At 42.2% G+C, this 14,842-nt stretch overlaps 1 protein-coding gene across 1 annotated transcript in view; it reads right to left on the reverse strand.

Annotated features, from left to right (window-relative positions):
* LOC121611067 (SREBF chaperone) overlaps nucleotides 1-14,842 on the reverse strand; it is a 39,599-nt gene that overhangs the window by 18,766 nt on the left and 5,991 nt on the right. Inside the window, exons 2-11 of the mRNA XM_041943449.1 lie at nucleotides 13,712-13,912; nucleotides 9,461-9,581; nucleotides 8,853-9,010; nucleotides 7,772-7,992; nucleotides 6,150-6,255; nucleotides 5,609-5,781; nucleotides 4,690-4,816; nucleotides 2,442-2,554; nucleotides 2,179-2,273; nucleotides 1,689-1,787 (exon numbers count right to left, since the gene is read on the reverse strand). Coding sequence (XP_041799383.1) covers nucleotides 1,689-1,787; nucleotides 2,179-2,273; nucleotides 2,442-2,554; nucleotides 4,690-4,816; nucleotides 5,609-5,781; nucleotides 6,150-6,255; nucleotides 7,772-7,992; nucleotides 8,853-9,010; nucleotides 9,461-9,581; nucleotides 13,712-13,833 — 1,335 coding nt within the window. The 5' untranslated portion in view covers nucleotides 13,834-13,912. The remainder of the gene's footprint in view (nucleotides 1-1,688; nucleotides 1,788-2,178; nucleotides 2,274-2,441; nucleotides 2,555-4,689; nucleotides 4,817-5,608; nucleotides 5,782-6,149; nucleotides 6,256-7,771; nucleotides 7,993-8,852; nucleotides 9,011-9,460; nucleotides 9,582-13,711; nucleotides 13,913-14,842) is intronic.

Raw genomic sequence — 14,842 nt, forward strand, 5'->3', positions numbered from 1 at the left:
CAGGCAGCCTTATCTCACCTGCAGCTGCTTCAAAATTCAGCCGCGAGACTCCGCACTAGTGAGCCATTTTAAGTATAAACAGTATGTGATATTCACTGGGAACTATTCTGCCTTTCTTTGCTCTCAAATGACTGTGCATTGTTGCTTCTTTAGACTAACTTGGCCCGGCTCATAGCGGAGCGATCTGATGAAGGATGGTCGCAAGATGTTGTCGTGGTGTTTGTAAACAGAAACTTTATTTCCTCCTCCGCAGCAGCGAACAAACAGCCTCCTGACACTAACATTACAATGCAACCTGAGCTGTTCCTTCACACTGACTCCTCGTTCAAATCCAGGGCTGATCAGGCATTTTCTGCTGTTGGGCCTAAGCTGTGGAATAGTTTACCAGTCTATCAGTCAAATCTTTAAAACCCACCTAAAGACCCATCTCATAACAGCCATATCATCGACTGTACATGACTGCTCACATTGTTTGTTTTTATCCATTTGTTCTCTGTGCAAATCTGTTTTTATGATTATATTCAAAATAATTTATTTTACATCTTTGTTAGCACTTTGGACAACACTTGTTTTTTAATGCACTCTATAAATAAAGACACTTGACTCAAAGTCACACAGATTTGAGGCAAAAACACAGGCCGAATTTTGTCCTGCCAAGCACAACACCAGCTAATTTCACTGATTAACCTCTCTTTTCTACCTGCAAGTTTACCAGTCTTATGATGAAATGATTGTCAACTGATTTTTCATCATTAAAGTGACTAGTCAAGCAAACAACAGTCTCTGGTTGCAGGTTCTTAAATGTGTTTCCAGTGTTTTATAATATTGTATATAGAATATCTTCCAGTTTTGGACTGTTGGAAAAAAAGATTAACAACATATTACATATGCCACATATTCTTCCAAGGATATGGGTTCAAGGATACTTTAATCAGATTTTTGTGTGTGTGTAAATGTATGGATTATGGTGCTAATGCTTGTTTAGCAGGGCACTGAGCTGAACACCAATGAAAGGTTTCAGTATGTGTGTGACAGGTAGTGAAACAGTAAGAGGTTTTTAGTAAGAAGTGCACATGTGGGAAAAAACAGTAATCTGGAAACTATGTGGTGAATGTATGTGGGTCTGTGACTGCTATCTGAACTCCTGTATCACCTACATCTGCTGATGAGATACAGGTTGTTCGTGAAACAGTTTTCATGTTATCATGTTTTTGCAGTTTTTTCCATTGATTATTATGATTGATTAAATCATGATCACAGAAATAGAAAGGTAAGATGAAAATGTCTAAAATGTAAAACTGTTAATTTAAACTCAAGATACTTGTGCTCAAAAAGAGGATTCATTCTCAGTGAAGAACCTTGGAGCTCTAATCTGCCTCTATACATGTCAAAGAGCAGTGATTCCTAACACGTCTCTGGGGGTCATCAGGTGGAAACCTCCCTTCAACAGTGTTTCGCCTACTTAGTCCCACTACACCTCCAGGAGGCTAGGCGGTGAACTCCGGCGTCCCAGAGTCACCCCCCCTAGTGCCAGTTCACACTGCTCCACACAATCCAAACAGCACTGCCCAATCAACTGACCCAGGCCTGTTTAGAAGATGCTCCAGGTAGTGGCCAGTACTGATGCTACCATTTAGCTAATTTTATGAGGTGCAAACTGAGGTTTGAGTGTTATCATGTGTTCTCACCTCCATACGTCGGATGTCAATAGATAGTACTGTGGTGAAGAAGAACATCTGCAGGAAGAAGTCAGACACCAGCCCCACAACAGCAAACAGACAGAACTCCTAAAACATACAGAGACCAGGAGGCACATCAGAGCAGCATACGGACACAGAGCACATGCTATGGAAAAAAAAAAAATGAATGAATGAAAGTACTGCAGAAGCACCTGTGTGATACAGCTTTGCAATGCAATTGAAATTTCCTCAGAAAGTCCTAACAGTTTTTGGATTCAATGTGTTGTGTTGCAACAAGGGATGCAATCCTCAGTGTGAAAAGATAGAGGATGTATCTAATGTGTGTTTTTTCATATTTTCTGTTGTTTTCATACTGTGTTAACATATTCTTCACTATATGAGACATGTCTAATGAATATTTCCCACACTTTGTTTTGGCTGATGCAACAATTCAAATATATTTCTGTTAAGATAAGGTAAGATAAGATATTTCTGTTACCTGGATAGCTGGCACCAGAGTGAAATATCCAATGAGGATGATGCACAGTTCAGTGGCCATGTTCTTCATGATAGACCAGCTCTCATTACTTAGGCCTGAAGGAAAAGAGATCAAGTTTAAAAAGCAAACAAGAGAAACTTAATGCGCCAATTTATGCAGCCAGACACTCTGAAGCAAGTCAGTTTACTACCCTTTGATTCATCTGGTTTCTGGTCTTGCTGTACTAGAAACGAACATATCACACACACACTCTCTACTCTTACCCTGAGCGATGCGGAGTTTGACCTCGAGGTCGACGGGGGTGGACACCACGGACTTAGTGAGGACCAGGACGTTCTCCAGGCCGATCACCACCACCAGATAAGGAAAAATCTCCCTGCAGACAGAAAACAACAAAACTATGAACACAGGAAGAAAATGTAAAACATAAAGCTGGTCTACATGAACACTACTAGGTACATTTTCCCTTGCCACTTTGGGATGTTTTGTCTCCACTTTTTTCTCTTCGCAATCTGACAATGACTTTGACGAAACAAACTCTCCTGTCACGTTTGAAGAAGAACCACTTTTTAAGTCAGTAATTTCACCAGCAGCTTTGCTGTTTCTGAAAGATGATCTGTGTGACCGTCAAGATGATGACTTACAATGAGGATCAAGTGAATCATCAGGTTTTCCATTAGTCAAAGTGACGGCTGGATCAAAAAAAAAAAAATGTATGTGACACAGGTCAAAACTACACCAGTGATTTTAACAATGAGGGCTCCCTTCCTGCCTGAGCAGCTGATGGAATAAATCAAACCATAACTACTCTAAAAATGATCTATCGATATTTGGCAGGTGGCTGCTGGGAATTTCCTCTGTTGAAGGACACAGAGAGATTAGTTTGAGAGTATATAGATAGATAGATATACTTTATTTATCCCAAGCTGGGAAATTGCAGTGAGCTTGTACTGCAGACATAAGTGTATAACTAGGTCACAGAAGTGTCAACAGCTCTGCACGTTATAGCAGATACTTCATGAGCAAGCAGGATGTGGTGTAGCTCGCATGCATATCTTGTTATGTTGGCCTTGATGTGCGTTTATGCAAACACACAGAAAGTACAAGTAACAGCCCATAGCAGACTTGCGTTGATCTTGATCAGTGGTTGGACAACAGTGGTGTCACGCCACAAGGTCTGCTTTCTAACAATCCTCAAATGATTGGACAGCCATTGAATGTCAACATCACTACATCTCTGCCCCCTCGTGAAGTCCCACCCACATCCACGCCCCGTCCCTTCGTTCTCATGCACAATAGCACACTGACTTTCTGCCCACCCGCTGTAAATATTAACACAAATCCATGTAAAGTCAATGTAGAGGAAGTGGGAGATCAATAAGACGGCATGTGTTTGAGCAAAAATGTGTGTTGGTGGACCTTTCCTTGTCTTTGCATGAATAAGATAAGAGAGTATGATAAAACTGTAACAGCCTATTGGGCCAGTAAATATTTACAGGATACTCTTGAATGTCAATAGCTGAGCATAATGAGGGCCACATGACAGCTGCTGAAACTGTTCCAGCTGTGACACAGAAGCTAATTTCAAAGGTTTTTCTGTGACCTCCCATAAATAAGTTTGAGATTAATAGTTTTGGTCAGCGGTCCTGTTTCACTATAGCTGATAAATAACTTGATCAAATTACCTCTAAAAAAATCTGTATATGTGAGAAGTTGTAAAACACATGTTGACACGTTCCTGATTCGAGACTGAGTCAACAGGCTACAGCCGTGCCAGCAGCTCCGTGAGACTGTACTTTGGCACAGTGGTGCTACTGAGCAAAATGCTACCACCAGCATGCTAACATGCTCACGATCATAATGTGTTAGCATGCTAATATTTGCTAATTAGCACTAAAAACAAAGGACAGCTGAGGGAGTTGGTTATGTCATTATTTCTGACAAGACTCAAACTCATTCACTGGTTGTCTAATCATTCCATTAAAAACCAAAAACATCAACTTAGTGGTGGCGCTACAGGAAAAGTCGGGGGGTCACTAAAATCAGGATTCATCCTCTCAGAAACATGAATATCAACACTAAATTTCATGGCAATCAATCCAAGTGTTGTTGAGATATTCAGTCTGGACCAAAGTGGTGGACAGACCGAAGACTTGGCCTCGTCTCAAATGTGCTTCTCTAAAGGTGATGATATAAGCAGCGAGAAACCTGATTCTAACTCACTGAAGTAAAAGGTTTAATGTGCTCCAGGCATCCTCCAAACCTTTCCACAGTGCTGCACCTGAACACATCATTCCTGTAACTCATTTTAAGTCAAAATCATTTCACGACGCCCTGGATTCAGAACTAGCTCCACACTCGTGAACCATTTGATTTATACTAATTATTTTCAACTGGCAAAAATGAATCTCAAACTCTCAGCATTCATGTCTGTTCCTATCCTTTAAATGTTTCTGAGGTATACCGCTGACAGACACACTGACATAGGTAGAAAACAGTGGGCATTCCTACCCTCCATTGAGCGTGGGTGTCAGTCCAAACAGGGTGCACAGTCCCACAGACATGAGCAGAGAACTGAGGACTGTCACCACAGCAGCCAGCGCCAGACCCCACTTAGACTTCACCATGTCAATCTTACCTGCAGGGAGGAAAATATGCTACACTGAAGACAGGACATGACAGTTATCCATACAACGGCTACCCTGCGTGCCAACGGTTTCATAAAAGAGAACAGACAAGTGTTGCCAAAATCTTTTAGATGCCAGTTAATGAAATCGAAGCACCAGGTTTGTTATTAAAATAAACATGACCTTCAAAAAGAGTTTTTGATTTAGTGATTTAATCCAAAATTGTTTCAGTGTTAATATCTTTAAATTTTAATAACCTTTAAAACACTGACCTTGACTAATTGATTAATGAAAAATATTCTAAATCTTTTTTGTAACCTTCAGAAACTGAAAAAATGGCATTAATCTTTTTTTTTTTAAATAATAACTGCAGTTACAAACAATTCTTTGTTTACTTTTGCACATTACATTTAAAAAAAAAAAGTCTAACAAGCTGCAAAGTCTGTATCGACTAATCAGCTTGAGTGTGAATATTTAATTTTGTGTACTTTGAGTATGTGTGTGTTTGTTTCGTGAACTAATGTTTGTACTGGCAAGTCGCTGAGGGTTGGGTGAGTGCATTCTTGCAGCAGCAGTACTGTTCCTGTGTGAGGATTATCCCTGCACCAGACAGGAACAACGCTGGCACACGAACACACGTGCGCACACAAAGGCGCAATAGACAAGAGTCTGGATGTTTGGCACATTTCAAAGATTGAGCAGTGATAGGTGCGCAAATGAGGACAAAACAAAGCAAGCAGGAAGAGAAAACTATGGTGGAACAAGACAAAGGAAAGAGCAGACAGGCAGGGAGTCGGACTGACGTGTGGAGAAGTAGATGTAGGCAAAAAGGATGATGTATGTGGTGACGAGGGGGATGAGCTCGGCGATGCCGATTTCCTCTTTGAAGTGGACGTGGACCATGTGGTCGTCTCTCAGGCTGCAGTTGGCTGATGGGTGGAGCTGCTTCAGACGGGCCCGCAGGCTGCCCAGGAACCTGGATACACACAGACGTCAAGGTCAACATCAACATCAACATCATCATCATCATTAGCAGCGGCAGCGGCAGCGGCAGCTCAAGAGAAGCTCAGTCAAGGAAACCAAAACTTTTATTAACTTAAACTGTTTGGTCAGTCTAAAACAAAATCAATTCTAACCAGGGGGTGTAGAATTTGCATTATAGCTGTTTATAATGATGTCATAACACGAAAAGAATAGAATAGAAAGAGATGAAAGCTTCATACTGTGTAGCAAAGGCTAAACTACATGTACTCTTCACACAAGAAACATCAGCCATAATGTGATTAAATTAGATTATTAGAAACTGCACTTTCATCTTCCTCTTCTACTGCACAGGTAACTCACCCTGCATCGTAGCTGGACAGCACTACAGTGATTGTGTATGTCACCACCCTCTTCCTGTTGTAGTGACTGACCCCGGTGTACTTCCCAGGGACGCCAAACAGCAGGTCTAAGACACAAACACACATAGTGCAGCATATTAGTGTAAATGACATGCAACAAGCATGTCCTGTGGCACTGACTGATAAACAGGAAGACAATAGATAAGATATTCACACTCCGGCGTCCAAGTATTCTGGACCAGGACTCATGTATCAGTCATTCAGTAGTGAAGCAGTTTCCTCCTGAAGTAAACTCAATAAAATCTGTGTTTATTCTAATTCATACAGGGTGAACAGTGTTTTGCATTAATTTGCATTGATGAAGAGGGAGGTGGGTGGAAGTTTGGGGCTCCCTGCCTCATGGTGACTGCGGGGCCACTTTCAGGATCCATGTTCCAAAGACAGTCTGACATCAGCTCACTGCGAGCAAGACTATCAGTCTGCCTGAGTCTGGCTGCCAAGCTGTCCTTGACTCCAGCTCCAGAATAAGCCTCCCACCTGTAAATCACTTGAGCTGGAAGGTGAGGCAGAATGCTGATCAGGCTTTGGCCAGTCAGGGAGGGTGATTTGGTTCACTATGTCAGTGGGTAAAGTTTAGCAGAGAATAAGTTCCCAAGGAATGAAACTGCTTGTTCTGTCAATATGAAAGCTGCTTAGTTTTCTGATACCACTAATCCCCCCCCCCCCCACCTCCACTCTTCTTGAATGATGGCAGACTTGTTCCATTGAGGCAGACGGAGTCTCAAGCATCTGAATAAACCTCCTTTATTTTTGCACCTTCATGTGGCATTTTACACAACCATACCAGCCATCACCTTGATATGATAACACCATTATAATTAACACAAATAAGTGAGTCAGATAAGATGGAAATGTCTGCATCAAAGATGCTCAGCACACACTCAGACAGGCCGTCACCACTGAGACTGGCAGACGCCACCAGACTGTAAAATGCATTTTCCTTTCAGACTGGATTTGGAAGAGCACAGCGCTCTTGCAGCACAAAATAAACTGAAAGCTTCAGAAATCGAAGGCTTTTCTGGAAATGCACAAATGGTAGAGGCAGTCAAAGACCAATGAGTGCAATTACTATGCTATTCGTTTTTAGCGGCCTTCGTATGGCACGTCTGTCATTGGTTAAATTCAGAAGCTCATGCTGATGCAATGTTGCAATGTTGTGATGAAAACCTCAAAACCTTCTGAAAAAGTCTGAAGAATGTATAAACCAGTGATTTGAGTTGACGTATTTTCCATATTATACACTCAATCAATCCATGTTATGTGTCGGGGCAGGTGGCCATTAGAAACACTGTACACGGGAGCGTCTGACAGGTCACAAACCACGCGTGAACTCAGCCTTAACATTTCATCATGCTTTCTCTGTCCTGTACGTTCTGGAGGGTTTGGAGGAGTCAAAGTAATTTGGTCTCAACTTCAACAAATGCAAGGACAAAAGCTTCGACTTGACTTTTCTTCACTTTAAAATTCAAAACTTTTCAGTGCCTTTTCACTTCTCACTAACAGGCCGTCTCTTAGCTTCTCTGACACCATCGATCCCTCCCTCTGAGTCCTCCTCATGCCTACCTCGCAGCGTGGCCGACGTGTGCAGGCCTTTCGGTTCATGTTTCTGGATGGTCTTGAGGAGGTCGGGGTCCGAATCGAACAGCTCCCGCTGGTTCTGCCAGTAGTTGCCGGGAGAAACGAGCAGGCAGCCGTGCTCTGGCAGCACCGACTGCATCCGCCGTAACCCCGGAAACAGGTCTGTCACCTGGAGACACAGCATCTCCAGACTGCGAATCCCAGAGCTGAACGAGGAGAGAGAAGAAGGCAGAGGAGGAGAAGCTGATATCAAATAAAATCAAAAATACCAAAAGATCCTCAAGAGATGACTATTTGAGCAGGAGATGATATTAAACTATCAACTGTCTATTAATTTAACAGCATAACTAAATATTAATTCGATGATGGAAGCATACTGTCTCTAATTTCACTCTTGGGAAACAGTTTGGGATTTGAACATGACTTCATTAAGATCAACTGCTTTGTACAATTTCCAAGCAAAACACGAAACTGTCCTTCGAATCAGCGCTCGTGTCAGCGCTCGGCACAGTACAGCTGTCCAGCAAACACAGGGCTGCAGCACAGCACGTGCCCGACCTTGAAGTTTACAACAGATCAATGCCTCAGTTTGGGTTTTTTTCAGTCCACGGCTTTTTCACACATGTTTTTCTTTCTCTCAAGCCCAAGGCAAAATAGTTTCATGTCGGTTCATGTCTTCACTTTGAGCTGCTGAACGTTTTGGGGGACAGACACCAATGTACCATTAAAAGCAGCCGTGTTTACCCTTAGCATTCCAGTAAGAGTGAGCAGAAAATGCCTGTCAAAGCCAAACTGTAAGCAAACTGATAGCTGTTCTTGTCCACCATGTGGAGTACATGCGTGGAAAAAATATTCAGTTTGTCTTTAGCTCCACTAAAGGTAAATAATTAATTAGAAAATTAATCTTTTCAAGAAAAAAACCCCAAACATTCTTCGTTTTCAGCTACTGAAATTCTTTTTTCTTTTTCTCCGTTTGAAATACTGTGGATTGAATATCTTTTGGGTTCTGACATCCTGAACATCTGACTTGTAATATTCCACTATGTGTGTGTATGTGTGTGCTTACCTGTCGGAGTGGACGTGGTTGCGGATCTCCTCCAGCAGGCTAAAGGCTCGACCCAGCGGCGACCGAAACACGTCCACCGGCACCAGGCTGCTGTCCCATGGAGACACCGCCGCCTTCACCAACACCTGCTGGATGTAGGCAACCGGAGGACCCCGGTACTACAGCACACACACAAACACACAATTGTGCACATGGACACACAAACATGTCGGTGAAACATTCAGACAGATAACAGCTCACTGAATGCTGTTACGTTTGCTGCCACAAAGGCTCACAGAGAATTAAAACTACTGCTGATGAGTAAGCGAATCATTGCTTAGTGTTCATCTGCTTTCATCATTTATGATCCTCCATCTTTGCTGTGAAAGCTGTACGCCTATATCAGAGTCTGAGAACCAGTTTCAGACTTTGAGGGGGAGGACAATTTTTGGAGATAAATCAGATTAGGGTTAAGATTCAGTTTTCACATCATAATTAGTCTGAGGTTAGGTTGAGGATTAAGATTTAACCCTAAAGAATTAATGCAGTTAAAGCAATAAGGACAAAAGCTGCTGTCATACAATGAATATTCTGGGATGTATATAAACGTATGTGCTTTCTCTTCCTACCCAGTCGGGCCGTTCTCCAAGGTCTCCCTGAGGCTCATGGGAAGGGACGCTGTAGTCTCGCACCCCTGTGGTGAACTCCACAGGACCCGTCCCAGGCAGGGGGAGCCTCAATAATGGATAGCTGGGAGAGAGGGAGGGGGGGGGGTCACAGGGTACATAATAGATATGAAACACAAGTGAGAATGACCTCTCAAAGAACGCTGATTCGATCTGTTAGAATGTTTGTACAATCAAGGAAGTTAAATTGAACTGTAACATCAGTGCAGTATCATAATATCAGAATTTCCTCTATGATTTCATCTAATTAAGACATTTTTTTGACATACCAACTCATCATTTAGGCAGTAGTTAGGACAAATGCCCATCATAGGTTAGCAGAACCTACATATTTGCATGACTTTTTCTTTCAGGCAGCCAAAAAGTATTATATCATATCTGTGAAGCTGCACAGTAGCTTGTAAGCAGCTGATACAAAACGATATACTATCGTTATATATATACACCCTATATATATACACACACACACACACACACTATCACACATCACAAAGATCGTGTATTTTCCAAGTAATTCAATACACAACAAATTAATTCACCACTACACATTCAAGAATCCAAGACACTGAACCCTTAAATTGCCGTCGGTGTCTGAATGTGTGTGTGAATGGGTGAATGTGGTAAGTATTGTGAAAGAGTTTTAACTCGGTAGACTGGAAAAGCACCACAGAAATGCAGCCTCTTTCCATTACTATTGACAAATAATACATGAATTCAAGGACAGAGGTGGACAGCTAGGATTAACAGACTGCTTGATGGTCATGTTAAAGTTCCTATCTCAAGGTTCGTGACTTTGTTATGTGTGTGTTCACTGCGCAACACTTTAGGGAACATGAAACCAGGGCCTCCAGCTTTTCTTGTGCTACCTGGAGAGACCCGCTCCCTTTTTCTCTTGGAAATGGGTGGGTCCTTATGAAACAAGTTCCCTTTGAGCACTAAACCACTTATTTCTTGTCTTGTCTGTATGTGTGTGTGTGTGTGTGTGTGTGGGTGTGGGTGTGGGTGTGGGTGCAGGGGTAGCAAGCTCATTTTGAAATAGTATTGGGCAACCCTGACACATGGCTAACAGACTAAGCTTTCAGTGGCAGGAAAGCTGGAAAGATATTAAGACACAGCTTAAAAACATTTAAACAAAGTGTCCTCCTGTTCTTTCTTTCTGCTTACTGATCATGTAAACCCACATAACGGGATTAACTAAAACTCCGCTAATTCCAGTTCGTCTAAAACCACCATCATGGGAGAGAAATCTCGTAGCAGTCAAGCATCACTAAGCCGAGGTGTCAGACTGACATTATTCAAGCATGATGTAATTATCAGCTTTTACAATAGGCAGGACGGAGCCCCATGAGAAAAGCCAGCCACAGGGCCGTCGCCAAGACCAAGACAAGACAAAGCCAGAGCAAAGTGAACAGTTCAGTGTCTACATCTAACAGTAAGTCCAATTTGAGAAAAATGACCATAGCAACTAGCACTTTCTTTTTAGAAACATGGAGCAACCAACTATAATACTGTCAAGGTGAATATAAACTTGCACAATGAAAACATCGATGTACATGGGGAGGGTTTCAGCTGAGTAACACACCTGTCTAACCGGAGACGTGCACATGACGCAAGTCTACTCAGAGCATGTTTGAAACATGTTAGAGATAAAAAAGCTGTCACACTGTTAGCAAAGACTCTGGCCTGCAGCGTAGTTCTTGATGCACCTCACTGATAAACCTAACTGACATGAAAGATGTCCAATCTCTGAGGAAAGTGGGTTGACAGCAGCATACTGGCACACAGGAGAAAAGGGTTTTGCGCACTCTGCAACGAGACATTGAATTACTCTGGTGGGAAGGCTAGACCTATCCTAAATACACTGTCTGTGTGTGGCTGCATGGTTGCACTATGCATTTTCTCAATTTGTAATCCCTCCAGCCTCCACGATGAGGGCCTGTTGAAAGATTCAAATTATGAGTTATTATGTTCAAGAACATGTCGCCGCAATTAAGTTTTGATGTTTGAGATCGGGTTTTAGTATTTACGTATGTATTAACTGCAGGTGAGTGTCTGGAAAATGATCCTGGCACTGAGCACCAGGTGATAATTTGCTGAGTCACTGTCATTGATTGATCAATAACATTATCAGGATAGTGTATTGTCATTTTGTGCTGTTGTTCAGTACAAATATAATTACTTCCCTTTCAGATTTTTGCTTGTCAGTTGGACAGTAAACTCGCTTCACTCTGTTTTTCTCCCTCTCTCACCCCCCTCTCCGAGGTCACTGTACCTCCACAAAGGCCTCTTTTGTGTGGAGCCAGCCCCCCTCCTGACAGGCAGATGGAGGGACAGGCCTCCCATTCTCACAGGGCCATTTTCTCACAGCCCTCTGCTCTAAGTCCTGCCTTTAACATCCCCGTCGTCCAGCTCTTTTCTTTCGCTTCACCCCGGGTGGCGGTCAGTCGTCCATTTGGTCGGCACCCCTGCTGGAAGGTGCTGCAGGGACAGCACGCAGCAGGTGCGAGTGTGTGTGTGTGTGTGTGTGTGTTTCAGATCGCTGGGATTGTTTCACAATGCCTTCACTGATGAAGCCAGGCCAACTCTCTAACCTATGTCCTCTCGTTTGAGCAGAGATTCAGCAAGAGTAGACATGTGTGCACACTAAGTGAATGTTTGTGTCATGGTGTTGGCGGGGGGCTGTTATGTGTGTGCAGGTGGCCAGTTCAGACGAGCTGAAAATCGCTTTCTTTACAATTCAGTCTGTTTGCACTGGATGACAAGATTGCTTTACTGTCATGCTTTAATAGAGCCTGCCCCTAAAAAGCAGGCAGTACCCAATGGTGTGGAGTCATACATCCATCTCAGCACCAGCCCTCCTTTTGGTCCGTCACAAACACAAAAACTGTGAGTATCAAATCGACTTTAAAAGCCGTTTTGAGGCTGTCTGAGTCACAGCAGTAGTGCTCGGGCCCGGGTTTTGCAAGAGCTAGTTCAAGCGTGTTGTCCAACCACGTCGGAAATCAAAGGTTTTTAAAAGCTGTTCCACACTCACAAATGGGGTGAAAAGTGGGGATGGTACAAATAATAGATTAATCAATAACTAATCTGGTGACCTGATTGATTTTTTTCCCCCTATTTGATCGTCTATCCCTAAGTATGTACAGATTGTGAGCACACACACAGGCATACAGCTCATGTAACGTCTCTTACTGGAGGAAATGAATTCCTGATGAGTGAAAAATAGGCTAAAGCTTCTCCTGACGTCTCTACCACAGAAACTAACTGCAGGAAGCAGCCAAAGATGATGAGCTGGAACACACCGACTGAAGGCTGTCAGAGGAAACCACTTTGTACGCTTCCAAAAACCAGAAAGAAGAGAATGAGCGAGTGACTGACAGCCTAAACAAAATGTGGAATTTATGCTCATGCATGTATTTCATGTTTTACTTTAATATCTTATAATCAGGGTTGTCTATTATACAGTTGTTCTCCGTGTGAGTACCCAATCTTGAGTAAATCACATGGCTACTCCATTTGTGGAAAAACAGAAGAATAAAGATCCTGAGTGACAAACCAACCATCAATCATCATTTAAAGAGGGTGATGACAGCGAACATTTTCAGTTGGTCCCTCCTGGAAGGCATTCGTGGAGTTGGACTCATTTGTATACGTGAAAAGCGACAGAAAGAAAGAGAGCTTGAGAGAGAAGTTCAAACCTCGCTTACTCTCTCGTCTCCACGATGACTGTGTCAGATTGTCGGTTTCAGAAAATTACAGAAATTGTCAGACACACAGCCTTCCTGCATAATGATCCTCTGCTCTGCTGCTGATCCAGGTGGTGTTAATATGTCCTTAGAGTGCATTTGGCGATTTGTGGGCGAAGCAATAACTGAACAGTCAAGACAGATTCTCAGAGATGACAGACTGGAAATCAAGAACGCTGATACAGCATTACAGAATATGGCCTAAAGAATGACCAGAGTTAAATCTACACCTGTCTGATATGAAAAACAAATGAGTTTTAATCAATCGTTACTGTAAGGCCACTGTGCTGCATCTTAAGGTGTTTTCTGTTAACACCGCCAAGAGATAGTTTGTGTTTGGTATGCTATTTTCTACTGATGCTCCAAACTTCTCCCTGTCAAACAAATAGAATTTCATCCAGCTTTTGAGCATAGACACAAAAACACCAAACCAAGACAGAACACCTACCAGCAGGTGAGGATGCTGGCGGAGGTGAAGAGGATGATGGGTACTGGGTAGGAGGCACACAGCAGCCCGTGGCGGTAGAAGGCCGCCGAGATCTTCTCTCTCAGCTGCTCGCGCAGCGTCATCCTGGTGGGCGGGGTCAACTCCCGGCCATTGGGAAGCACTGCGCGGCCGAGGATGGTGCGCCGCGGGGCATCCAGGGACCTGTTGGAGCCAGTGAGATGATAGTTTAGCGGATCATTTAAAAACTCATAAAGTTATAGAAGCTACCTAGCTAGCTAGCTTTTATTTACCCACAACCATTCACCGCTGAACGTACATCACAGACTGGTTGGTATAAATATGAGTTGTTAGACTAAAAACAAAGTTTTACCAAAGAGGGTGCTCATGTTTCTTACTTTTATGACGATATAACTCTTGGGCATTGCTTGGCAGATTTTTTAAAGATAAAGATTTAGTTTTTTGTGTTTTTATTTTATTATTATTATTATTATTTTTTATCACTATCATTATTTTAACTTGTACATTGTTTGTTTGCTGCCCCAAGTTCCTGTTGGGCCGCAAATACAAAAAAAGAAAACTTTCTAGGAGGCGGACTCTGTGCCTTGCTTTTCATTCCTCTTGATGCACAGTGTTTCTATTGTATCAACATTTTAAACTGTGATGCAGGCATGATGTGATATTCAATGTAATTATGACATTGGTTTCTGCTCTAATGTGCCTTCCTCCTAATAAAAATACATATATAAAAAAAAGATAAAGATTTATTGACTTATTAAGCATTATTTATTGACTAATTTGTTTTTTAAAAATACATACATATATCTGATCTTAACTGAAAACTGACAGAAGTATTATTTCCGTTCCTAATTTGAGGCTTTGATGAAACCGAATAAGTAAAAAAAAAAAAAAAAAAAAAAAAAAGCCTGTTCAACTTGACGATGCATCTAAAGGTGAAACCATAGTTTAATCTAATTAATCTGTGACTTTTGTTATATTTGTTATTTTTCTTCAGGAAAATGCTAAAAATCACCATTTTCCAGCTACTGAAATGTGAGAATTTGCTTCTCCGCTTTGTCATAACTAAAGAGCAATAGCATTAGTAAATTCAACGTCTTTGGTTTTTTGCTGTCC

Source organism: Chelmon rostratus, chromosome 8, assembly GCF_017976325.1.
Source record: "Chelmon rostratus isolate fCheRos1 chromosome 8, fCheRos1.pri, whole genome shotgun sequence".
NCBI lineage: Eukaryota > Metazoa > Chordata > Actinopteri > Chaetodontiformes > Chaetodontidae > Chelmon > Chelmon rostratus.